General features: G+C 28.5%; 7 protein-coding genes and 1 non-coding gene across 8 annotated transcripts; 7 read left to right on the top strand and 1 right to left on the bottom strand.

Moving 5' to 3' along the window:
- Window positions 1-945: 945 nt before the first annotated feature.
- Window positions 946-3,335, top strand: LOC113798972 (phospholipid phosphatase 3-like). The gene is made up of 4 exons (XM_027349569.2): window positions 946-1,951; window positions 2,031-2,182; window positions 2,246-2,629; window positions 2,712-3,335. Exons 1-4 carry the CDS (start codon window positions 1,672-1,674, stop codon window positions 3,108-3,110), a joined length of 1,215 nt encoding a protein of 404 aa, XP_027205370.1. The 5' UTR covers window positions 946-1,671; the 3' UTR covers window positions 3,111-3,335.
- An 80-nt stretch (window positions 3,336-3,415) lies between these two features.
- On the top strand, window positions 3,416-3,550 carry TRNAQ-UUG (transfer RNA glutamine (anticodon UUG)). The gene is made up of 2 exons: window positions 3,416-3,452; window positions 3,516-3,550. It is a non-coding gene; the product is annotated as a tRNA-Gln (tRNA).
- Window positions 3,551-4,482: 932 nt separating this feature from the next.
- Window positions 4,483-7,760, top strand: CkIIalpha (casein kinase II subunit alpha). Its single transcript, XM_075819704.1, has 8 exons — window positions 4,483-5,074; window positions 5,163-5,220; window positions 5,349-6,011; window positions 6,079-6,180; window positions 6,246-6,440; window positions 6,522-6,835; window positions 6,915-7,063; window positions 7,148-7,760. Exons 2-8 carry the CDS (start codon window positions 5,209-5,211, stop codon window positions 7,336-7,338), a joined length of 1,626 nt encoding a protein of 541 aa, XP_075675819.1. The 5' UTR covers window positions 4,483-5,074; window positions 5,163-5,208; the 3' UTR covers window positions 7,339-7,760.
- A 744-nt stretch (window positions 7,761-8,504) lies between these two features.
- LOC113798707 (uncharacterized) lies at window positions 8,505-12,829 on the top strand. The gene is made up of 8 exons (XM_027349275.2): window positions 8,505-8,998; window positions 9,080-9,146; window positions 9,215-9,342; window positions 9,395-11,126; window positions 11,201-11,271; window positions 11,337-11,439; window positions 11,498-11,758; window positions 11,814-12,829. The coding sequence occupies exons 1-8, from the start codon at window positions 8,706-8,708 to the stop codon at window positions 12,741-12,743; spliced, it is 3,585 nt and encodes a 1,194-aa protein (XP_027205076.2). The 5' UTR covers window positions 8,505-8,705; the 3' UTR covers window positions 12,744-12,829.
- A 93-nt stretch (window positions 12,830-12,922) lies between these two features.
- Window positions 12,923-15,358, top strand: LOC113798708 (alanine aminotransferase 2-like). Its single transcript, XM_027349276.2, has 3 exons — window positions 12,923-13,879; window positions 13,958-14,278; window positions 14,369-15,358. Exons 1-3 carry the CDS (start codon window positions 13,183-13,185, stop codon window positions 14,887-14,889), a joined length of 1,539 nt encoding a protein of 512 aa, XP_027205077.2. The 5' UTR covers window positions 12,923-13,182; the 3' UTR covers window positions 14,890-15,358.
- A 150-nt stretch (window positions 15,359-15,508) lies between these two features.
- On the top strand, window positions 15,509-18,742 carry PNKP (Polynucleotide kinase 3'-phosphatase). Its single transcript, XM_027349277.2, has one exon. The coding sequence runs from the start codon at window positions 17,001-17,003 to the stop codon at window positions 18,498-18,500; it is 1,500 nt and encodes a 499-aa protein (XP_027205078.1). The 5' UTR covers window positions 15,509-17,000; the 3' UTR covers window positions 18,501-18,742.
- Window positions 18,743-19,157: 415 nt separating this feature from the next.
- On the top strand, window positions 19,158-23,842 carry Top1 (DNA topoisomerase 1). Its single transcript, XM_075819522.1, has 3 exons — window positions 19,158-20,028; window positions 20,121-22,510; window positions 22,581-23,842. Exons 2-3 carry the CDS (start codon window positions 20,169-20,171, stop codon window positions 22,681-22,683), a joined length of 2,445 nt encoding a protein of 814 aa, XP_075675637.1. The 5' UTR covers window positions 19,158-20,028; window positions 20,121-20,168; the 3' UTR covers window positions 22,684-23,842.
- Window positions 23,843-23,858: 16 nt separating this feature from the next.
- On the bottom strand, window positions 23,859-24,817 carry LOC142644887 (uncharacterized). Its single transcript, XM_075819524.1, has 2 exons — window positions 24,679-24,817; window positions 23,859-24,579 (listed from the first exon to the last, which is right to left on the bottom strand). The coding sequence occupies exons 1-2, from the start codon at window positions 24,721-24,723 to the stop codon at window positions 23,947-23,949; spliced, it is 678 nt and encodes a 225-aa protein (XP_075675639.1). The 5' UTR covers window positions 24,724-24,817; the 3' UTR covers window positions 23,859-23,946.
- Window positions 24,818-24,979: the final 162 nt, after the last annotated feature.

Here is a 24,979-nt window from a genome sequence, read left to right as displayed (position 1 = left end):
GATAATTATCAGCAATCAATCTCTAAATACGGTAATAATAATAATTGCCAATTAAAAAGCAATCAATTTGATTAATAATCAATTGATCGATGTTATGGGAAAATCGACAGACATTTTTTTTCCAAAATCGATTTTAAATATCTCTTTTTTTCTATTTTTTGATCTCCTTTGTTTTCATGTTTTTTTCTTCTTTGAAAATCAAGAAAAACAAACAAAACAAATCAACAATGTTATCACTTTTGTATTGTGATGATGGACAAACTTTATTTTGATCCGTTTTGCCATGTTTTTTATTTTTTTGGTTCCTTTATCATTTCCAATCTCTTATCAAATAAGTAATTTTTTTCATTTTGTTCAAATTGAAGTGGAAACAACTAAACAAAACAAAACAAAATGAAATCCGATTGCTTTTTTTACAACCAAAACCGAAAAAAAAACCGGTTGTCGATTTGTAATGATGTAGAAATTGATCATTACAAATTGTTGTTGTTATCCATCATTTCATAATCATAATGAATTTTTAATTCCAAAAGACCAACAGTGAATGATCCTGTTATAATTTTTATCATCATCATTTTTTTTTGATGATGGATTTTTCATTGCCAATTTTAAAAAATTATCAAATGATTTATTTTCGTTGATAATATTTTCGACCAAAAAAAACTTGAATTTGACCTGGAAAACAAAAAAATCATAGAAAATTCGGTTAATTTATGGGCCAAAACATAATGATAATGATTTAAAATATGATGAAAAATTGGTCGATTTAACATTCATACCATGCATGGTTGATGATAATGATGATGATGATAATAAATCCTTTTGTATATTGACTATTTTGACTCTATTCAGTTCGAAAATTTTCTCTATTTTTTTTTCTCTCTCTCGTTATTTGATTTTTTCGGTTGATTTCATCACTTGATTCTAATTCGTATGTGTTTGACATAATCAAACCAAAATTGATTGTGTTTCATACATATCATTGACAAGAAAAAAAAGAGAAAAAGAGAGAGACAATCAGGACATCGATAACTGAAGAACAGTTTTTCGAAAACAAGTTTTGCTTTTCTCTTTTCAATATTTGGCGAATATCCCAATCTGATTCAACGTCGACAGCCAGATTTTTTGTTTCTATTTGATCTTCCGATCTGATCAGATTAATTTTCCAGAAAAAAAAATTGAATGAAATATTTATTTGGAAATCATTTTGATCATTGAACTTTTGTGAAACGACGAATAAACGACGATCACTGAAAACAAAACAAAAATTTCCGTACGTTGTTTGTGAATTTTTTACATCGGCAAAACATTTGTTTTTATCATCATTTTTTTGAAAAAAAAATTAAAATTTTCAATCAAAAAAATCAATTATAATCCGACTGTCTTATCAATCATCATCTTTTGTTGAAATAAAAATGTTTAAAAAATATATAAAAATCAACGACAGGTGTCATTGATTTAAGTTGTGTTGTTTGCGTAAAGAAAAAAAAAAACGGTTGAGTCATTCTTATTTTTGGGATTCGCGAATTCTGTTTTGGTTTTTTGGGTTAGAAAACAACTGTATGTTTGTCATCGAAAAAAATTTACAGTTTTTTTTCTCTTGTATTAATCGAATGATAAAAAAAACAAGGCCATCGACATCAAAACAAACAACGATCCTATTTATAAAACATGATTAACATAAATGAACAACGGCAACAACAACAACAACAACAGCAAAAACAGACCGAAACAAATGATAAAGAAGAAAACATTCGAAATCGAATCACAAAAACAACAGCTATCGACAATAACGATATCAATATTGTTGAATTGAAAAGTGAAAATATTGATCATAGACATAGACATCGAAATCGAAATACAATGCAATATTTACCACGTATTATAGCCATTCCAAATCGATCTCAATTATTGATCAGAATATTGATCGATTCATCTGTTTTGATATCAAGTATTTGTCAAAAAAAACTCTTTTTATTTCTACCATTCGAAAATTAATTGATTCGAATTTTTGTTTCTTTGTTTACCAGTATCGATACCGATTCTTCTTCTATGTACAATGGGAAAACCATATAAACGTGGATTCTATTGTGATGATGATAGTATACGTTATCCATTTATTGATAGTACTATACCAAGTAATATATTATTATTATATTCAATTTTAATACCAGTCTTAACTGTATGTATTGATTTGATTTGAAACTATTGATTTCATTAAATAATTTTTTTTTGTCTTTCATAGATCTGTATCAATGAATTTTTAATCTATCGTAAATTTATGTCCGGTTTTGATTTATCATCAAGATATTTTCTTAAAAATTATCTTTGGCAATTATATATACATTTGATACCGTTTGCATTCGCTTTTTTAGGTTCACAATTAATTACCGATATTGCAAAATATAGTATTGGTCGTTTACGGCCACATTTTATTGATGCATGTCATCCAAAAGATGATAAAGGATTTGTTTATGATCGTTTTTCAACATGTTCAACACCAGATGTTTATGTTACAGATTATAATTGTACTAAAAATAAAAATGATAACTATAGACTTAAAGATTCAAGACTTTCATTTATGTCTGGACATTCATCATTTTCTGCCGTTACATTAATGTATTTGGTTGTAAGTTTTTTTTAATAATTTTTTTTAATAAAAATTTTTACTTGAAATTAATTCTTTTCTTATTTTTCCCCTCCCCCTTCAGTATTATATACAATTTCGTTTTCAATGGCGAAATATTGGCCTTTTTAAACCATTATATCAATATCTACTAATTTGTTTGATATTTTATACTGGTTTTACGCGTATTTCCGATTATAAACATCATTGGAGTGATGTATTAGTCGGTATTATACAAGGTACAATTGTAGCTACTATTTGTGCTTTTTTCGTATCGGATCTGAAAACTATTCGATCATCATCATCAATGTCTATACGAAATAATAATCAACATAATAATAATGATCGTCCTAATAATATTATTATACAATCGGCTAGTAGTATGGATGAAAGAACTAATCCATTAGATGATGATGATGATGGTGGTATAATTTCAGATAAAACAACATTACGACATGATGATGATCCTGAATCAAATTTTTAATCAAATCACAACAAAAAAACAAAACGAAATAGCTCACCAAATCTATCTTAAAATTGAATTCAAAACATAATTCTATCACTTTTTTTTATCTGCCTCTCCCCTCCGACAAAAAAACGAATTCTCAACACAACATTGCAATATTGTAATTTTTTTTTGTAAAATTTAAATTAAATCTATAATGAAATTGATAATAAATTAATTGAATTAATAATTTTTATCGATAAATTTATAGAATTTCATGATTAAATTGATAAAAATTCTATTCGTTTAAATAAATAATTTAACCCTATCTAAACCAACTGTTTGGCTCCATGGTGTAGTGGCTAGCACTCTGGACTTTGAATATTTCGAAAAATTCTTCGAAAATAGAATTTTGAAAACAAACAATAACAACAAGAAGAAGGAATCCAGCAACCCGAGTTCGAATCTCGGTGGAGCCTTGGCCAATTCTTTTTTTCTCTCACAAAACCGAAAAAAGTTTCATATTTCATTTTATAATTGTTTTTTAGAGTAAGATTTTACGTAATTTATTTCCATTTTGATTTTTTTTGAAATTTGATCACAAAAAAAAACAAAAAGAACATCACCGGAAAAGGCAAAGAATTTGCAAGGAAAAATGGGCAATTCAAAAATTCTGTGTTTAGTGATTTTTTTAAAAAATGATTCGGGAATAATAAAATTATCATTTTTTTCCCCAAAAAAGGAAACCAAGAATATTGTTGGTCATTTTAATTAGAAAGAAAATCATAAAAAAAAATCATTGCAACCCGGCATTTTTTAACATGTCGGCCTATACGTTCCATGCATGCATTATATGCATGCATTGAGCATGGATCATCAGACATGTACAAAGATTTACACACCGATCGAATTAGATGATGATATTATGATGATAATGATGATGATGAAAACCTAATAGAATGATTAGTCACAATGACAATACGTTTATTGATCAATCAAAACACAGAATATACATGACTTATGAAAACACAAGGTGTTGGGCGTTTAAAAATATTGAAAAATCTTTCCATGAAGAAAAAAACATCCATTCAATAATTGATTATGATTTACAGAAATAAAAAATTTTATCTTTGATCAAAAATAAAAAATGAATGAATGAAAAACAATCTTTGTTTTTTGTATTGAATTTGAACAAGGATTTGTCACATTAATTTCGAATGATTATTGTGACTATAACCATTGTGTACGTGTTAATACCGACGTCCATCTTTTGTGTGAGCAAAACTAAAATATCACACACACACACCATACCGCTCACCCTCACTCCCGTTTTTCACATAGCACACAAAAACACTCGGCTTTTTTTTTTTTAGCTTGACTCGCGATAGTCGTCATCGCATTCGATGTGAAGTTTTTTCATTTCATTTTCATTTTCATTTTCATTATTTTTTTCCGAATCGAAAAAAAATTTTTTTTTTTCATCAAATTAAAAATATCAATTTTTGTTTCATTTTCAAATTTATTTATTATATATTTGTTTTTGCCCCCCGCACCATATATTGTTTATTTATTTATTTATAATCGAATCATCATAATCAAATATTCGATTGTTTTACAAATTACAAACAAGAAAAATCTGGGTTCGGTATTTCATTAATTAAGTGTTTTTGTGTGTGTTTGTTTGAGCCGCATCAATGTGTTTTTTTTCTGCTCCATCATCAATTACCATTACATTTTCATTTCTAATCGTATTTTTTTTCAATCATCAAAAACATCAACAACAACATGAATTAAAATGATGATATAATTTTTTTTTATTAATTTGTTCATCTTCATCGTTGATTTTAAAGTGTGCTTTTTTTCAAAATTCTTTCAACAACCCAAACAAAAAAAAACATTCACACCTATACCTGTTCAAGATTTTGTTTTGTTATTTTTTGGCTGAAAAATTCCAATGCATCATATTAACGATTCTTTAATGAAAACAATCATCATTTGCAAAGGTATTTTTTGGTGTTTTTTTTAATTGAAAATTTACTAAATTGTTTTTTTTTCTCTCTCTTTTTAATTGCCCTTCAAATACCTAAATAGTCGCAGCCGTCGAAATTTTTTCTCCCCGAAGTTAATTAATTTTTTAATGTCATTAAAAGTGAGATTTTTTTCCGATCTTTTTTCATTTATTTAAAAAAAATCTGAATGTTTTCTGAATGAAATAATTTAAAATTTTTCTTTAAACAAAAAAACCTACCAAAACAACAACGAAAAAAAAACAAATAGCTGAAAAAAATTACGGTCCCATATTATATAGGATTTTTCTTCAATTTGTCAAAGTGTTCGATTCGAACACTTTGCCATCATCAACATCATCACCATCGCCGTAATAGTTTATATTCATTATCATCATTATTATTGTTAAAATTTCATCATTATCATCAGCATCAACAACAACAGCATCTTAATTATCATTTTAATCATCATCAACGGATAAAATTTTTTATCAATAATCATCATTATCATCATTATAATAAACAGATAAAATTTTATTGTTCAAATCAAAAAAATTATTTAAAAGAACAATTGGAACAATTAAGAAATAATAATAATTTGAATAAAGATAACGAAGACGAGGATCAAGATCAAGATAGTAAACAGACCATTCTACATCATTCATCATCAACTGTTAATAATAATAATAATAATAATAACGATAATCTAAATAAAAAATTAAAAAAAATGCCTTTACCATCAAGAGCACGTGTTTATGCTGATGTTAATCTACATCGGCCACGTGAATATTGGGATTATGAAACACATCAGGTTGAATGGTCGGAACAAGATGATTATCAATTAGTTAGAAAATTAGGCCGTGGAAAATATAGTGAAGTTTTTGAAGCAATCAATGTTGCAAATAATGGCCGTTGTGTTGTTAAAATATTAAAGGTAAATTTGAATTGAAGAAAAAATATAAAAAAAAACTTTAAAAATTATTATTATTTTGTTTGTATAGCCGGTAAAAAAGAAGAAAATTAAACGTGAGATAAAAATTTTGGAAAATTTACGTGATGGTCCAAATATTATTACATTAAAAGCTGTCGTTAAAGATACATTGGTATGGATTATTTGTTTGTAATTTAATTGAAAATATTTTTTCATTATTGTTTTTTTTAAATCTAGTCTCGAACACCATCATTAATATTTGAATATGTTGACAATACTGATTTTAAACAATTATATCAAACATTGACGCCTTATGATATTCGTTATTATTTGTATGAATTGTTGAAAGCACTTGATTATAGTCATAGTATGGGTATAATGCATCGTGATGTTAAGCCACATAATGTTATGATTGATCATTCAAGTCGAAAGGTTTGTTTTGTTTTGTTTTGTTGTTTTGTGGAATTGATTTCTATTTTTTTCAAAAATTTATTTCCAAACAAAAACAAAAAGCTTCGTCTTATCGATTGGGGTTTAGCCGAATTTTATCATCCTGGTCAAGAATATAATGTACGTGTTGCATCACGTTATTTTAAAGGACCAGAATTATTGGTCGATTATCAGATGTATGATTATTCATTGGATATGTGGAGTTTAGGATGTATGCTTGCATCGATGATATTCCGAAAGGAACCATTCTTTCATGGTCATGATAATTATGATCAATTAGTTCGTATAGCTAAAGTATTGGGTACAGAAGAATTATATGAATATTTAAATAAATATCAAATCGAATTAGATTCAAGATTTGATAATATACTTGGACGGTAAGTTTTTTGTTAATCAATTTAAAAAGATAATTATAAAAAATACCATTTTTTTATTCTTTTTACAAAATACATATAGACATTCGAGAAAAAGATGGGAAAAATTTATAAATAGAGAAAATTCACATCTTGTCGAAAGTGATGCTATCGATTTTCTGGATAAATTATTACGTTATGATCATGCTGAACGTTTAACAGCTCGTGAAGCAATGGAACATCCATATTTTTGTATGTAATCATCATAAAATGATGATAAAGATTGATAATTTATAATGAATTTTATTTTATATTTATCCATTTCCATATCTATAGATCCGGTTTCCAAAGAGCAAGCACCTAATAATTATCATATTGATTTAAGAATTTCATCATCGAATGCAGCATCAGCAGCTGCATCAACATCGAATGCATCGGTATCCGGTGCTATTAGTGGAGGCGGCAGTACTGGTGGTCCATTACAAGTCACTAATTCTGGTGATATTGCTCAACCAACTGTTACTTAAATAATAATTCAAATAAAATGAAAAAACAGCAACAACAAACGAACGAACATAATCCAGACAAATCTCACTCTCTCTCTTTTCTTTTTTTCAAAATATTTTTTTTCTTGTATACTCACATACACACACACCTACACAAATGTTTGATGAATACATTTTATATACATACACACAAATTCTTGATTTAAAACAAAACAAAAAAATACAAGAACCAGAATCCACATGAATTCTTTTTTTTATTTAAAAAAATATTATACATAAAAAATACACATACATCATTGGCACATCCCCTACACCACCCACCACCCACTCATGATTTTTCAAATAGAAAAAAAAATGATGATGTAAATGATAACAATTAATGGAAACGATCATTTCAACAAAAAAAAATTGTTAGTTTAAAAAAAAATTCCAAATTTTTCAAAGTTTTTTGCATCATTCTCTTTCTTTACTTTCATCTAAAACCTATGGAGATTTTGTGTGTTTGTTTTCGTTTCGTTTCGTTTCGTTCCGTTTTGTTTTCATTTTTTTTTTCATCAAGAAAAATAACAAAAATTAATTTGAAAAAACTCTCTTTTTTTCTAAAATTTCCTCTCACCACCATAATTTCTCAGATTACTTTCTTCCTTCCTTTTCCCCCCATCTTTTTTCCCTTTTTTTGTGTTCGGGCAAATTTGATACCATACACCATTTATTATATTTGATTTCATTTGAGCATTTATATATAAATATAAAATATAAATTGAATGTCTGAATTGTTTTGTTTTTCTGATTGACTCTCTCTTATTTCATTCAAAAAATCATCTTTTTATATCACCCCTAATAACTCACCGTCAAAACAAAACAAAAACAAAACAAAATGTAATATTTTCTTTCTCATCACTTCCTTCTCTCTCTTTTTTCATTTGATCGGCATGAAACAAAACAAAACAAAACAACAAAACAAAAATCAAATAAATGTTTTAATTTGCATATATAAAACAATATAGATAAATAACTTAAAAATTAAAAAAAAAATATTTAAAATTTAAAATTAAATCAATCAATAAATTCTTTGTAATTCAGTGTTTGTAATTTTTTTTTTTTTTTGAGAGAAAAAACATTCGAATTTTAAAACTACGCGACCTCTGCCGGTGATTTTTTTTTTTTAGCCCGGCTGAGTTTTTTTTTTCATTGCCAACTGTATTATCATCACGACCATCATTGATCGAGTTTATTTTTTTGGATTTAATTTTTTGTTGTTTTTTTAAAAAGTAAATTTTGTCTCTTGAAGAAAATTGTCAACGCCTAAATAACAGGCAAACAATTTTTTTTTGTGGTGGCCATTTGAATATTATTTTTTTTTTGTTTCAAATTTTAATCAATCAAAAATGGTCATATCATCAACAACAATATCAACATCATCCGCATCTGTATCATCACCTGGACAATTTATACCTTGTACAACAACAACAACGGTAACAAGTACAACAACATCATCATCATCAACTTTAACTGGAAATATATCTACATCCGTAACAACGATCGGTGGTGTTAGCGGTGGTGGAACTTCTGGAAATTGTTCCGATGTTGTTGTTGATGTTGTATTTGTAATTGAAGCAACAGCACATATCAGTCCATATGTAGAAAGTTTAAAAACTAATTATATTATTCCAACTATTGAGTATGTCTTGCTATTAATTATTTAATTTTTATAAAAAAAAATCATTAATTTTTTTCCGGAAAAAAATCATTAATTAATTAGATATTTCAATGGAATCAATGGTGGTTGTAATGATGATCGTTTTGGTGATTTTGGTGGCCATTTAAATGTTAGTTTTGGTTTTTTTATAAATTCACAATTAATGTTTATATTTTCGTTTTTTTCAATTACAAACAGTATTCATCATCAACTATATACGGTTTGGTTACATTCATGTCGATGGATTGTCGACCTGATTCGGCATCATTTTGTTATGCACCTACTTCGAATTCAAATACATTTTTACAATATTTAGAAAAAATACAGTATGTATTTTGGAAATTTTGATTTCAAAAATATTTATAAATTTTTTTTCAGATTTATTGGCGGTGCTGGTGATTCATCCAGTCATATTGCTGAAGGTCTTTGTACGGCAATCAGTTTATTTGATGATTGTCAAAATCTTCGTGATAAATGTTTGAAAGAACAATTTAAATATGATTCAAATGGTGGTGGTGGTGGTGGTGTTGATGGTGGCCAACAATCACCGGCACCAGTGAATAGTAAAAAATATCTAATTCTTATTTGTAATTCAACACCATACATGGAACCTGTATATGAAAGTCCTGTTTATTGTGGCTATACTATTGATGAATTAATGAATATTATGATCGAAAAGGGTATTCATTTTAGTGTATTTTCACCACGTAAAATGAAATTTTTATATAAATTATTTGAAAATGGTGGTGGAAAATTATCTACAGCATTGACAAAAAATTATGCTAAAGATCGACGGCATTTAGTTCTATTGAATGGATTTCAATTGCAAGAAAAAGATATTAGTCCCATGTCACAACCACTACCAAGTCAGCCGGCAGTAATTGAACAGCAACAACAACAAGATAAATGTCAACCGCAACAACAAATTTCACAAGGAATTAAACGACCATTATCTCCATCAACTCATCAACCAGTTTCAGCATCACAGCCTCCTCATTCAGCACTTCTAGGTCCACAACAATCACAACCATCAATGTTAACGAATCCAAATCAATTAATGTCTCTCAATCGTCCCCAAATAGAACAACAAAATGTACAACAACAACAATCAAATAATTTAGTCCAACAATTTGGACAACAACAACAACCTCAACAGCAACCGCAGCAACAACAGCAACTTGGAATTCGACAAGTTGGATCACCATCGATTGGTCATTGGAATAATGGTGCGGCCAAACAGGTACCATCACCTGTATCACAAATGTCGGTTCGAACGCAATTACCGCAATCAGTACGACAACGTGTACCAACTCCCCAACCAACAACTGCTAATCAAATTTCGATGAATCAACAGCAACAAACTTCTCAACAAACACAATTACCTGGACTAGTTCCACAACAACATCAAAATGTACGACCAATGAATGTTCAACAACAGCAACAATCACAGACAATGGTTAGACCTGTTTCAAATAATGGTAATATGCGTCCACAGCCATCACCATTTTCACAGGCTGTACCATCACCATCACAGCCACAACAATCACCAATGATGAGAGGAACGGCAGTTATGTCACCAATGAATCCGGTACAATCACCAATGTCACAATCACAACCCTCTCAACAACAACAACAATTCATTCAACAACAATCTCAAATGAATCAAATGTCTCATCTTCATCCGCAACAACAACAACAGCAACCTGGACAACAACAAATGCAACAACAACAAGTTACAATGAATACGGCCGTATCACAAGGACAAATGATGAACATTCCCGGTACAATGTCAACAATGATGAGTCAAAATCATCAACGTACACGTATTTGGAATGGTGTGATCGAATATACGGATAAGGCACAATCGTTAGCTAATCCACAATCAAAAATTAGCTATCCATTAGAATGTCAAATTACTTATCAGCCAAATAATAATGAACCGGAATTCAAAGCAGATAAATGGCCTGAAAAATTGATTTTATGTACAGTGCCAAAAACATTAATGAATCGTTTGTCGCCAATATTTAAAAATAATTCCTATCAGGTTCATTTTCATTTTCCAAATGAATCACAAGGTTTACAATTACTTTGTAAAGCTATGGGTTCGATGGTATGTCCTTAAAGTTGTCAATCGGAATTTTTTTTGCTTACGATTTTTTTTTTTGAATTTTTCCATCATCATAGGTTGGTTGTATACAATTGACAACTCCAGCTAACATACGTATCATTATCGTATTCTATTTGCCTGATAAAAAGTAAAATATTATTATGACACACGTTATAAGTTGTTATCTAAAGTTTAATATATTTTCAATAACAGATTATTCCTTGGTTTTATTCCGCATGATCAAGAGGAATTTATGAATTCAATGAAACAATTAGTCGAAACACATAAAAAAGAACAAAATGTTAAACAAAAAATGGTAAGGAATTTAAATTAATTGTTTTGTCCATTGTTTATCTGATTTATTATTATTATAGATAATGCAAATGCAGCAACAGCATCAACAACAACAAAATTCCAATAATAGTGGCGGTGGACCATCGACATTAATGTCAAATCAACAAATTCAACAACCATCAAATCAACAGCTTGTTCATCAGATGAATACCGGACCGAATGGTAATCAAATCGTACAGATTATCCATCAACAAGGTCAACATCATCAACAGCAACAACAACAACAACAACCAACCACAATGATTCAAACCGGAAATAATTCAAACAATCAAATGTTTCAGGTAAAAACAAATAAACTAATTAATTTCAAATTTAAATTCTTTATTTAAAAAATAGGTACAAATACCTTCAATGAATAATCAATTGCAACAACAACAACAACAGCAGCCACAACAACAACAAATGACATCAATGGCATCAAATATATTACCATCGAATGTACAGATGATGAATACACAATCAACAATGGCTAATGTTAATAAAAATTTTCAGATGGCCAATCCAAACGTAACAATGGTTACTACTAGTACCGGTTGTATACCTGTTTCGATTAATTCATTCGTACAAGTTCAATCGGGACCATCAAACATTCAACAAGCACAACAACAACAACAGCAACAATTTCAAATTAATCAACAACAACAACAATCAAATCCTATGAATACTGGAACAGCTACAATGGTTACCATACAACAACAACAACAACAACCTAATAACAACAATAATAATCAAAATATTCAACAGGCTATCCAACAACAACAACAATCACAGAATGTAGCCGGTGTACGTCATCATCTTCAACAACAAATACAACAAAAACAACAGCAGCATATTCAATTACAACAATTACAGCATCAAGCTGGAAATATCAATCTTCAACAACAGCAACAACATATGAATAATAATAATAATAATGTACCAGTTTCAGCTGTTGCAACACCAGCAACTCAAACACAATTACGTTATCTTCTTCAACAGCAGCATCAACAACAACAACAACAAATGCGTACAATGAATCCGGCTACACAACAACGATTAAATATACAAACACAACAAAATCTTCAACCGCAACAACAACAACAGATTATGCTCCAACAACAACAATTACGATTTCAACAGCAGCAGCAACAACAACAAACGATTCCACAAAATTCTATACAAATCCAAAATCAACAGGTTGTTCCACAACAACAACAGCAGCAAACTAATTCTCAACAACAACAACAACAACAAGCTGGAAATTATTTTGGTGATCAACTTTATTGATCTTATTATTAGAATATTTTTTTTGTTAATTACGATATAATTAATATTATGACAAAATAAATTTTTTATCATTTATGATTCTTAAATTCAAATCGATAATATCATCTAGTGACATCTAGCGAATCTGTCCCTAACTTTGTGTTTATTATTATTTTGATAAATATTCTTTATCAAACAAAACAAATCCGAATAGAAATGATAATCAACAATGATAATTGATTTTATTTTGATAAACATCATCAATATTATCGATATTGTTCGTTGTTTTTTCTTTTAAGTGAGAAATAATTTTTCATTTTGTTTCAAAATTATGAATACAATTCATTGTTTTGATGTAGCTACAAAACCTTAGGAATTGAAAATTTTCAGTTTTTTTTCTGTTTATTTGCTCAAGAAAAAAATTTACTAAAATTATTTCCCAAAAAAAACCGAATTAACAATGAATTCAACACGACGTTATGGACGATTATTTCATCTTTCGAGAAATATTAATTATTCACAACAACAACAACAACGATCGATAGCTATTCAAAGAAATAATTGCTGTCGACATACAATAACATTGGATAATATAAATGATAATGTTAAACGATTAGAATATGCTGTACGTGGTCCATTAGTAATACGTGCTGGTGTTATTGAAAATGAATTAAGACAATCATCAAATCATCATCCAAAACCATTTAATGAAGTAATACGTGCCAATATTGGTGATTGTCATGCAATGGGTCAAAGACCATTAACATTTTTACGACAAGTACTTGCATGCTCTTCGGATGATAGTCTTTTAAATTATCCAAATTATCCGGATGATGTTAAAGAACGAACAAGATCAATATTAAAATATTGTGGTGGACAATCGGTTGGTGCTTATTCTGATTCGACTGGCGTTGAAATTATACGAAAACATTGTGCCGAATATATTACTAATCGTGATGGTATTGAATCTGAATGGCGTGATATTGCATTGACTACTGGTGCTAGTGAAGGTATTCGTTCAGTATTGGCTTTAATCAATACAATTTCAACGGATACATTACCATCAGGTGTTATGATACCTATACCACAATATCCACTTTATTCAGCCACAATAACCGAATATGGAATGTATCCAATTAATTATTATCTTGATGAAGGTTAGATTTGATTTGTTTTATGATTGATGATTAAGTAATTAATTTTATAATCAAATTTATTATAATTAAATTAATTAGATAATCAATGGTCATTGAATATTGATGAATTGAAACGTTCATTGAATGAAGCCAAAGGAAAATGTAAACCAAAAGCAATTGTCGTTATTAATCCGGGTAATCCAACTGGTTCGGTATTGACTAAAAAAAATATCGAAGATATTATACATTTTGCAAAGGAAAATAAAATTCTAATCATTGCCGATGAAGTTTATCAACATAATATTTGGGATGGTGAATTTTTTTCATTCAAAAAAATTCTCAATGAATTAAATGAAGATATTGAATTAGCATCAGTTATGTCAGCATCAAAAGGTTATATGGGTGAATGTGGATTGCGAGGTTGGTTTTTTTTTGACATATAACATTTATTTACACTATGGTATACAATCATTTATTATTCATTTAAAATGTTTCATTTTTTTTTCACAGGTGGTTATTGTGAATTGGTAAATTTTGATCAATCAGTTAAGGCAATGTTTTACAAAATGTTATCCGCTCGTCTTTGTTCATCAATACTTGGACAGATTGCATTAGATTGTATTGTAAAACCACCGGATGTTAATGGTGAATCTTATCAACAATATCAACGTGAAAAATTCGATGTATTAGAATCATTAAAATATCGTGCTAAATTAGTTGCCGATACATTCAATGAAATACCTGGTATAAAATCGAATAAAGTAGCTGGAGCAATGTATGCATTTCCACAAATAGATTTACCGAAAAAAGCACAAGAAAAAGCTGCCGAACTTGGACAAAAACCGGATTTTTTCTACGCAATGAATCTTCTTGAAACAACCGGTATATGTGTTGTACCTGGGTCCGGTTTTGGACAGATACCCGGTACATACCATTTTCGTACAACAATTTTACCACAAAATGAAAAACTTGAAACAATGATGAAAAAATTTAAAGAATTTCATCAAAATTTTATGAAGCAATATTCCTGAAAATATTAGTACACGTTCGTTATCTTTGAACAAACATTTTGAGAAAAGTTTGTTCAGTGAATTTTTTTTTTAATAGATTTTTTGTTTGAATTTTTGTAATTTTTATTCATCTACTATATTCACAGAAAAAAAAGTAGACGGGTTAGTACTAACCCATTTGGGTTGGGAATCAAAAATAACCTTTAATAACCCTAATGGGTTAGTACTAACCAGAGGATTCCATAACCTATTCGGGTTAGTACTAACCCTGTATGATTCCTGGCAATTTTCGTTGCAACGATTGTTTAATCGATCTATCGAATCTACAATCGATAGTCTCGCCCAATTTTTCCTCCTTTTCATCCTCCTCCAATTAATTATTTCCTCTTTTTCACCCTCCTCCAATTAATTAAATCCCATATTAATTAAAATTAAATTGATTTTATTAAAATAATCAATTGAATTAAAAATAAAATTAGTTTATATTTTATCTTCCAATTGTACTCGTCTTTTCGTGCTATTCATCGCTATTCACAAGTGAATGTCCGAATTCCAATGATAATCCTAAGACAGTTCATCAATGTCCAATATGCGATTGAGACCAATGTTTATGATCCATATCTCGCTCCAGCGAATGACTTTTCGACATGTTAGTGAATACATGATGGAAAAAATATAAGTCGTCAGTTTGTTCATTTCATTCAATTACATACCATTCATTATCAATCAATGTCAAGTGTGCATTTCAAATGCGAATATTTGACTGATTTAATCATATTTGTCGATCGTTTTGTTGGTTACAAAATTTCAGTCGGCATCAAATTCAATAGGAAATAGCTCAGACCATGTTCCCTAACCCTGATCCTAATCTAACCTAGCCTATTGTTGAACATTGCCAAACTATTCTTGAATCAGATGCCGATGAACAATGAAACCAACAAATCAATCTAGAACATGATAATCAGTCGAATCAGTTGTTTTGACTATCAATTGTAGTCACCGTGTCAACAATTAAAATACATCGATCCAGCCAATAATTTTATTTGAGGCCATGTATTTTCAATCGAAGTCAATGTTTAAAATAGGAAAAATTATAACATCGACTAAAAAAACAACTCACATTAAGAAAAGTTCGAAATTGAATGATGTGAATTCGAATATTCAAAACTTGTTCAAAGAAAGAAAAGGCGCCAAATCAATTAAAAAACAATGAGAACGGAAAATTTACCATAAAATGAAGAAGAATTCTGCAAGTGCTTATAAAAGTCACATTTATCTTATAGAGATTTTCCAATGTATCAATCAATATTTGTTCTTGCATCACACAGCCAATTCAATTCAAGCAAAATAAAAATAAAAACTTGAAAATTTTAAATAAGCAAATTGATCATATTGTTTCAAAAAACTGAGAATTATTTCAGCGAAAATTTTTCAATTCTAACAGATTTCCGACAAAAATACAAAATATCTCAGGAAAATATTCATCGACATGTCTCATCAGAAAAGCGATTTTATTGGTTTCATCAATTACCTCACTTTTTTCTAAGCTTTTTTAGGACTTAGCGATATTTTCTATGATGTTAGCACACTCCCATTTCTCATCAAATAGTGATTGGATCATCTGAACTAATCTATTATCATTGCTTGATAATGAAAATGAAAATTAACAATTAAAATATTGTTTTAATGACTAAATTAATCATTGCAATTTATTCTAACCTATTCGGGATAGTACTAACCATTATTCTAACCTATTCGGGTTAGTAATAGCCCAAGATACTAACCTTTTCGGGTTAGTACCATTTCAAGATACTAACCTTTTCGGGTTCGTACTAACCTTTTTGCTAACCTAAATTGAAGAGTACTAACCCGAAAAGGTTAGTATCTTGAGATGGTAATAACCCTAATAGGTTAGTATTTTGGGCTATTACTAACCCGAATAGGTTAGAATAATGGTTAGTACTAACCATTATGGGATATCTTTAACCTGAATGGGTTAGTACTAATCATTTTGGGTTAGTAATAACCCAAAATACTAACCTATTCGGGTTAGTACTAACCTTACTTTTTTTTCTGTGTTTAAATCGATTCTTTATCTATCTATATAAAAATACAAATTGAAAATCATTGATATGATAATCTGTAAATTGATTAGTACTAATAATTTAATACCTGATCAATTAGTTGAATCAGGTCAAACATTTATTATTGGCCGTAATCGACAATGTCGAATTAAGAATCTAAATTGTTCAAGAAATTTTTGTAAAATTCAATTATTGAATGAAAAAAAATTATCGGTTGAATATTTAAAAGATGGTCGAATTGTTCGAATGAAATCCGGTGAATTTCTTAATGGTCCTGGATTTTCATATAAAATTTCTTTGATTAATGATTCAATGAAAAGTGATGCAATGACTGAAGATAAAATTTCCTGGATTGAAATCGAATCTGGTAATGTATTGATTGGTTCAAAATTTGGTGGTGATCGATGTTCTTCGGATAAAATTGCCGGATTTGATTTTGATTTTACATTGGTCAGTACAAAAAGTGCGAAATCATTTCCAATTGATGAAAATGATTGGAAATTATTTGATCAACGATTGCCCGAATACATTCAACAATTAGTCAATGAACAAGGCTATCGTTTTGTTATATTTTCTAATCAATTGGGAATATCGAAAGGTAAAATTACGGTTGATTTTGTTAAAAAACGTTTTGAAAATTCATTAAAAGGAATGCAAGTACCTTGTTTGATAATGATTGCTACAAAAGATGATATTTATCGTAAACCATGTACTGGTCTTTGGGATCATCTTGTACAGTATGTTCAACCAGAAATCGAAATCAATATGCAACAATGTTTTTATGTAGGCGATGCAGCAGGTCGTCCAAAAACGACTACGAAAAAAGCCGATTTCAGTGCATCGGATCTTTTGTTTGCAATGAATATTGGTGTGAATTTTTTAACACCCGAACAATTCATTAATCATATGACCAAATATAAGCAATTCGAATATCAGCAATTGGAAAATAATTCACCAACATTACCGGAAAAATGTTTCAAAGTTGGTAATAATGAAAATGAATCGAATTTTTTGCTTACAAATCGATTAACAGGAGAAAAAATTAATGATCTTCAATCAATATTGCCAACAAATGTTCATTGTATAATATTTTGTGGTATATCTGGTTCGGGAAAGACAACATTTTTTGAAAATTATTTACAACCATTGAATTATGTACATATAAATTATGATCAACTTAAAACCAATCAAAAATGTCAATCATTAGCAAAAAAATCAATGTCCGAACAACGTAATATTGTTATCGATAATACAAATATTGAACGAAATTCTCGACAACAATGGATTAATCTTTGCAAACAAAATGGCTATGAATATCTTATATTCTATTTCGAACTTTCATTGAAACACGTTTTCCATAATAATAAATTTCGACAAATAACCGGAATTCATAAATCCGTACCGGATGTTGTCATCTATACACAGAATAAAAAATTCGAATCAATTAATAATGATGAATGTCAACAACAATTTACCATTAATTTTAATCCAAAATTCACTGAATCAAATCACCAAAAATTATATTCTTTGTATTTAATTGAAAAATGAAATATGAATTCAATATTGATCGAATGTTTAAACAAAAATGAAATAAAAAGAATTTTTACGCCATCTTGTATAGAGAATTCGAACAATATGGTTTTTTTTTATTTTTTATTTTGGAGAATAAATAAAATACTAGAGGGCGTTACTATTGGATCGTTTTTTCGCCGCACATATATTGGAAATATGCTCCGCCCACTCATATATTTATCTATTCAAACCAGACCAAAATGGCCAAAAAAAAAAAATTATTTTTTTTTATTCTTTTGTCTGTATTCGTAGAACAAAAAAGAAATAAAGTAGAAGCATAGATCAATGAACAATGGTATGTTTTATTTCTGTTTATTCCTCCCTCCCTCTATATTCTAATTGTGGATACATTGTATGCTCACTTGCATTTTAAAAAATGCGAATGTTTGAACAAAAACTTTGATAAAGAAGCACTGATTCTCTCTTTTCATTTTTCAATCGGTTTTATCACATCGTTTATATATGTGTAACGACGATGAGCGAGTAAGCGAACCGATCAAGCTTGCTGTATACAACAAAACAGCAAAACTTGGAAGAAACTAATGGCGACAATACACACACACACAAAACATAAAACCGAAAATGTAAAAAAATTGTAATGTTTTTTTTGCAATAAGAAACGAACGAAAAAAAAATAGTTTTTTTTCTGAGGCAAACAGGCAGGCAAATTGAGCGGCGGCTGATTGAATGGGAAAAAAAAACTAAGTCCAACTCGCCATTGCTCGTTTTTGTTTGCCATATTTTTCCTATATGTTTTTTTTTCTATGTTGTATATGCCTGGTTCTTTGGCCGTTGTCGTTATCGTCGTCGTCGTTGTTGTTGTTGTTGTTGTTTCACAATAGGATTTCAATAGCACATTTTTTTTTTTGTTATTTCCAGAATTCTCATTTGCAATTCTCAGTGTGTTGAACATAATAATATAAAATCCGTGTATGAAAATTTTTTTTCTTTAGTTTAACTGGGAAAAAAAACAAAACAAAAATTACATTATATTTACCCACCTTTAAAATGCTCTAAATATCGATTTGGAATATGTTTTTTTTTTGGATAAAATAAGAAAAAAAAAACGTATTTTCTTCGGCCACAATCATCACTACGATAATTTGATTTTGATTGTGTGTTTTCGATGTGTTATAAAAATTTTTGACTTTTTAAATCAAAGAAAAAATTTTGCATGGATTTTCGTTGACCATTTTTAAATCAGTGTGTGTGATGTGTTTATGTGTGTTTGATGTGAATGATCATCATAGTTTGTGACCAGCGAAAAACTACCAAAAAATTCAATTAATTTTTTTTTTTTTTGCTAAATCAAACATAATTCTTGTAAATTCATTCGATTCTGTTTCAAAGTGGTTGGTTTATTTCGGTAATTTTGTTTTATCGTTATTTTGTTCAGTGTTTTGTTTGCTGTCATCATTCGTGCATCGTTTTCATTTACAATTTCGACATTCGAACAAAAACAATTATTATTAACAATATTGACGATCAATATTTTTCAACCAAAGTAAGTTTGTTTTGATGAAATTTGGTTTAAAAAAAGTAATCCTATTCTTTGGTTTGTTTTTTTTTTTTTTTTTTTGGATATTCGAAACATAGGAAAATCAAAATATTTTATCGACAATCATTAGCCTTTTCTAAATATTTATGATGGCCAATTCATCATCGGCTGATGAATCGAATGATGATCAAAAACAACAACAATCACATAATGATTCACGTAATGGTAATGGAAAATATGATTCCTATGATGATGATGATAATGACAATAGTCAAGATTATAATAATGATGATGATGATTATCAATCACAAATAAAATCCGAACCTGATGATGATTCAATTGAAAGGTTGATCAATAATAATAATAATACCCGTAGCAGCAGTAATAATAATAATAATTCAACAATGAATAATTCAAAATATAAAGAAGAAAGTGATGATGATGATAATTATAATAATAAAATAAAAAAGAAAAAAAAACGTAAACATAATGATTCGGATGAAGATGATTATAAACCGGAAAAAAGTAAAACAAAAAAATCTAAAAAAGATAAACATTCAAATATTGATGATTCAAAAAAATTAAAAAAACAAATTAAACGTGAATATAGTGATGATGATGGTGGCGAAGGTGTTAATGATCATTCCGATGATTATGATTCGGATTATAAATCATCAACAAAAAAATCAACGAAAAAATCGAAAACAAAACAATTGGATTCAAGTAGTGGTGGTGATAATAAAAAATTAAAAAAAGATAAATCTAAAACATCATCATCATCGAATGATATGAAATTATCGAAAAAAGATGAAAAAAATAAAATAAAAGATAAAAAATCTAAAATTAAAGAAGAATCAAAACCAAATGATAATCAAAAAGTTGATAAAAAACGTAAAAAGAAACCAGAAGATGAAGAAGAACATATTTGGAAATGGTGGGAAGAAGAAAGTCCGGGTGAAGGTATTAAATGGAAAACACTGGAACATAATGGCCCAGTATTTCCACCCGATTATGAACCATTACCGAAAAAAATTCGATTCTATTATGATGGTAAACATTTAGAATTATCACCTGAAGCTGAAGAAGTAGCCGGTTTTTATGCAAGAATGTTAGAACATGATTATACATCAAAAGATATATTTAATAAAAATTTTTTCAAAGATTGGCGTAAAACAATGAATGAAAAAGAACGTGAATTAATAATCGATTTGAAAAAATGTAATTTTCATGAATTAAATGAATATTTTAAACAACAATCCGAATTACGTAAACAAATGACCAAGGAAGAAAAATTAGAAATTAAAAAGAAAAATGAAGAAGCTGTTAATAAATATGGTTATTGTATTGTTGATGGTCATAAACAAAAAATTGGTAATTTTCGTATTGAACCACCGGGTTTATTTCGTGGTCGTGGTGAACATCCAAAAATGGGTAAACTGAAAAAACGTGTACAACCGGAAGATATTATTATAAATATTGGTGAAAAGGCTAAAGTACCTGCACCACCGGCCGGTCATAAATGGAAAGAAATAAGACATGATAATACTGTTACATGGTTAGCATCATGGACAGAAAATATAATGGGTAATGTTAAATATATTATGCTAAATCCATCATCCAAATTGAAAAGTATAAAAGATTGGCAAAAATATGAAAAAGCAAGAGAATTGAAAAAATATGTTGATAAAATACGTTCAGATTATCGTAATGATTTTAAATCACGTGAAATGATGCGTAGACAACGTGCTGTTGCATTATATTTTATCGATAAATTAGCCCTTAGAGCGGGTAATGAAAAAGAAGAAGGTGAAACAGCCGATACTGTTGGTTGTTGTTCATTACGTGTTGAACATATTACATTACATGCAGAAAAAGATGGTAAACAATATGTTGTTGATTTTGATTTTCTTGGTAAAGATTCTATACGTTATGTTAATTCGGTTTCGGTGGAAAAACGTGTATTTAAAAATTTAAAACATTTTATTGCTGATAAATTTCCGGGTGATGATCTATTTGATCGTCTTAATACATCAAGTTTAAATAAGTATTTAAATTCTTTGATGGATGGCCTAACGGCAAAAGTATTCCGTACATATAATGCATCAAATACTCTACAAAAACAATTAAATGAATTAACCAAATCTGGTATGTCAATGCCGGAAAAATTATTGGCTTATAATCGGGCAAATCGTGCCGTTGCATTACTTTGTAATCATCAAAAATCTATTTCAAAAACACACGATAAACAAATGGAAAATCTTAATAGTAAAATTAAGGATAAAAAAACACAGATTAAAGAACTGAAAAAACAATATAAAGAAACGAAAAAAGAATCGGGTGCAAAAGAAAAATATGAAAAAAAATTACAAACATTAAAAGAACAATTGAAAAGATTGGAAGTTGCTAAAGTTGATAAAGAAGAAAATAAACAAATTGCATTGGGCACTTCAAAATTAAACTATCTTGATCCACGTATCAGTGTTGCATGGTAAGTTTGTTTGTAAATTTTATCAAACTTAACAAAAAATTAATTAATTAATTTCATTCAAACTATATAGGTGCAAAAAACATGATGTTCCAATCGAAAAAGTTTATAATAAAACACAACGTGATAAATTTCGTTGGGCTATCGAAATGGTCGGTCCTGAATATCAATTCTAATTGCAAAAAAAAAAATCAATAATTGGTAAATGATGATAATAATAATGCTGCATATCGTTCAAATGTTCAATATTTTTAGTGTGTGTTTTTTTTCTGTTTGGACAAAACAAAATCATCGAAAGAATTATTATTTTTATTTCAATCAATTGAGAATCCAATGGAAAAAAACTATTGATCGCGACCACCTCCTTCGAATATTGATACTAAAAACAAATTATAAATATTGAAAATATAAATATCCGAAAAAAATAGGCTTCATTTAGCACAAACAAACAAATATTTTTTCTTTTATTTTCTTCATCATCTTCCTCAAATCATCAATTCATCATCATCATCATCAGATATTTTCTTTTCCTTTTCTTTCTTTTATAAAAAAATCAATATTTTGATCATCATCATCATAGATTTAATAAAATTTTTTTTTCTAATTAGCATTTTATTCTTCTTAATTGAATTGAATTGAAACATTGATTAAGTAGGCAGGAAATATTTTAAATACACACATCACACACACACACACATAAAATGTATCAAACATTCACTAATAATAATGAAAACAAAAACCATCAAATTTGCTTCATTTGTCTCGCTTTTGAAACAAATACACACTTAAGTTTCTTGAAAACAAACAACAACAACAACAATTCCAAATATCATAAACACGCATATGTTTGATGCACGATATAGGCATTTATGAAAACAAAACAATATTCTATATACACAAAAACAATTCTTCTTCTTCGGTTTTTTTTTCTACGAACAATTTTATTTTATATTTATAATTATAATATATTTGATGAAAAAAGTAACATCGATTTCTTTTTCTTTTGATCCATATTTTAATGATTGAAATCATTGAGCAAAAAGAAGAAAACAAACACAAAACACAAATAACAAATAATTCCACATTGTGAATGATATAAATTTTTATTTTCTTTTCCTTTCTTTTTTTTTAAAATTTTATTTTGATCATCATTATATTGAAACTGATTGATTGATTGATTGATGAAAATATTTTATCATTAACATTCATATTATAATATATAAAAAAATGTCATCAATTTTTATCAAATTATAATTATAATTATAACAAATGGAAATTAACATTTTATTTAAAAAAATTAAAATTAAAAAAAATTTTTTTTGTGAAAAACCAAAACGTTCGAATTCGAATGTTCCATTGTAAATTGCACATGCGTCTTCGAAGAATCAAAGAATTGAAGAATTTCAAAAACAAACGAAAAAAAAAATAAATTTGGATGGCTATACATTTGGAAATTTAATAAAATAACCCCATGATGCAAATGATTGTTTAGTATTTTCTAGATGTTTTGTTGGACCACGATATACTTTGATGATAAGACTTTTATGTACATCTGGTACTCGATTCATTGCGGCTAATTTTTGTTGTGTTACATTTTCTTTTCGATCATTATTATCATCATGATCATCATCATTATTGATTTGTGGTCGATGATTACTTGAATTAACTGTTGATGATAATTTTTTTCTTGTTGGACGAAATTTACGATGTTTTGATGATAATTTTCGATGATTTTTCATTGATTCATCATTCGAAAGCATATCGTCGTCATCATCATCATAATCATCGTCATCATCATCGTCAAGATCATCTTTGTTCCGATTATGAGGTCTTTGTTTTTTGATCTGAATTTTTCGATCATCATTATCGTCATCGTTGTCATCATTCTCATTATCATCATCATTATTCCGGTTATCATTTTTCATTGGATTTTGACGTATATGACCGATAGTATGACCATAATCATCGATAATTGTTGTATAGCCATCACCATTTTTAACATCCTCTTCATCATCATCATCATCATCATCATCACGATCAATCGTCAGACAAAGACAATGAATAAAAAAAACCTTAATAAATAGACAACAGGTGAAAAAAAATGTAGATAATGAATGACAAGATAAATGTGACAAAATAAACAAATATTGAAACACAAATTATATACAAACCATAAAGATTAAAAAACGTATCCATTGGTTTATCATTGTTATCATCGATCATTGTCTACAAATCTTATGAAAGCTGTATTATTTTTTCTTTAAAAAGAAAGAAAAGAAAAATCATTGAATGAATGAATGAACGGTGAAATATAACATTGTGAATTGTCTAAATTTAGTCATCATTGATTATTACACCCAGGTTATGGTTGATTGATTTTCGATGTCATCGAGCAATAAACAATATACCTGAAGCTATATATGTTTTGAAATTAAAGTTTGAATGATGAAAAAAAAACGAAAAATATTCGGA

This window comes from Dermatophagoides pteronyssinus, unplaced genomic scaffold, assembly GCF_027571235.1.
Source record: "Dermatophagoides pteronyssinus isolate colony J.1.1.1.1 unplaced genomic scaffold, Derpt_VIB-CSIC_2022.12 sq0004, whole genome shotgun sequence".
Classification (NCBI taxonomy): Eukaryota; Metazoa; Arthropoda; class Arachnida; order Sarcoptiformes; family Pyroglyphidae; genus Dermatophagoides; species Dermatophagoides pteronyssinus.
The sequence above is the reverse complement of the archived record's forward strand: the minus strand, read 5'-3'. Positions and strand labels throughout refer to the sequence as shown.

Coding starts and splice junctions, on each gene's coding strand:
- LOC113798972 (XM_027349569.2), top strand. CDS start 1,672: ATGATTAACATAAATGAACAACGGCAACAACAACAACAACAACAGCAA. Junction 1,952..2,030: donor TTCATCTGTTTTGATATCAA/GTATTTGTCAAA, acceptor TTTGTTTACCAG/TATCGATACCGATTCTTCTT. Junction 2,630..2,711: donor TTACATTAATGTATTTGGTT/GTAAGTTTTTTT, acceptor CTCCCCCTTCAG/TATTATATACAATTTCGTTT.
- CkIIalpha (XM_075819704.1), top strand. Junction 6,012..6,078: donor GTGTTGTTAAAATATTAAAG/GTAAATTTGAAT, acceptor TTGTTTGTATAG/CCGGTAAAAAAGAAGAAAAT. Junction 6,181..6,245: donor CTGTCGTTAAAGATACATTG/GTATGGATTATT, acceptor TTTTAAATCTAG/TCTCGAACACCATCATTAAT.
- LOC113798707 (XM_027349275.2), top strand. CDS start 8,706: ATGGTCATATCATCAACAACAATATCAACATCATCCGCATCTGTATCA. Junction 9,147..9,214: donor ATTTTGGTGGCCATTTAAAT/GTTAGTTTTGGT, acceptor AATTACAAACAG/TATTCATCATCAACTATATA. Junction 11,440..11,497: donor AAAATGTTAAACAAAAAATG/GTAAGGAATTTA, acceptor TTATTATTATAG/ATAATGCAAATGCAGCAACA.
- LOC113798708 (XM_027349276.2), top strand. CDS start 13,183: ATGAATTCAACACGACGTTATGGACGATTATTTCATCTTTCGAGAAAT. Junction 13,880..13,957: donor TAATTATTATCTTGATGAAG/GTTAGATTTGAT, acceptor TAAATTAATTAG/ATAATCAATGGTCATTGAAT. Junction 14,279..14,368: donor GGGTGAATGTGGATTGCGAG/GTTGGTTTTTTT, acceptor TTTTTTTCACAG/GTGGTTATTGTGAATTGGTA.
- PNKP (XM_027349277.2), top strand. CDS start 17,001: ATGATAATCTGTAAATTGATTAGTACTAATAATTTAATACCTGATCAA.
- Top1 (XM_075819522.1), top strand. CDS start 20,169: ATGATGGCCAATTCATCATCGGCTGATGAATCGAATGATGATCAAAAA. Junction 22,511..22,580: donor CCACGTATCAGTGTTGCATG/GTAAGTTTGTTT, acceptor CAAACTATATAG/GTGCAAAAAACATGATGTTC.
- LOC142644887 (XM_075819524.1), bottom strand. CDS start 24,723: ATGATAACAATGATAAACCAATGGATACGTTTTTTAATCTTTATG. Junction 24,580..24,678: donor TACGTTTTTTAATCTTTATG/GTTTGTATATAA, acceptor CTATTTATTAAG/GTTTTTTTTATTCATTGTCT.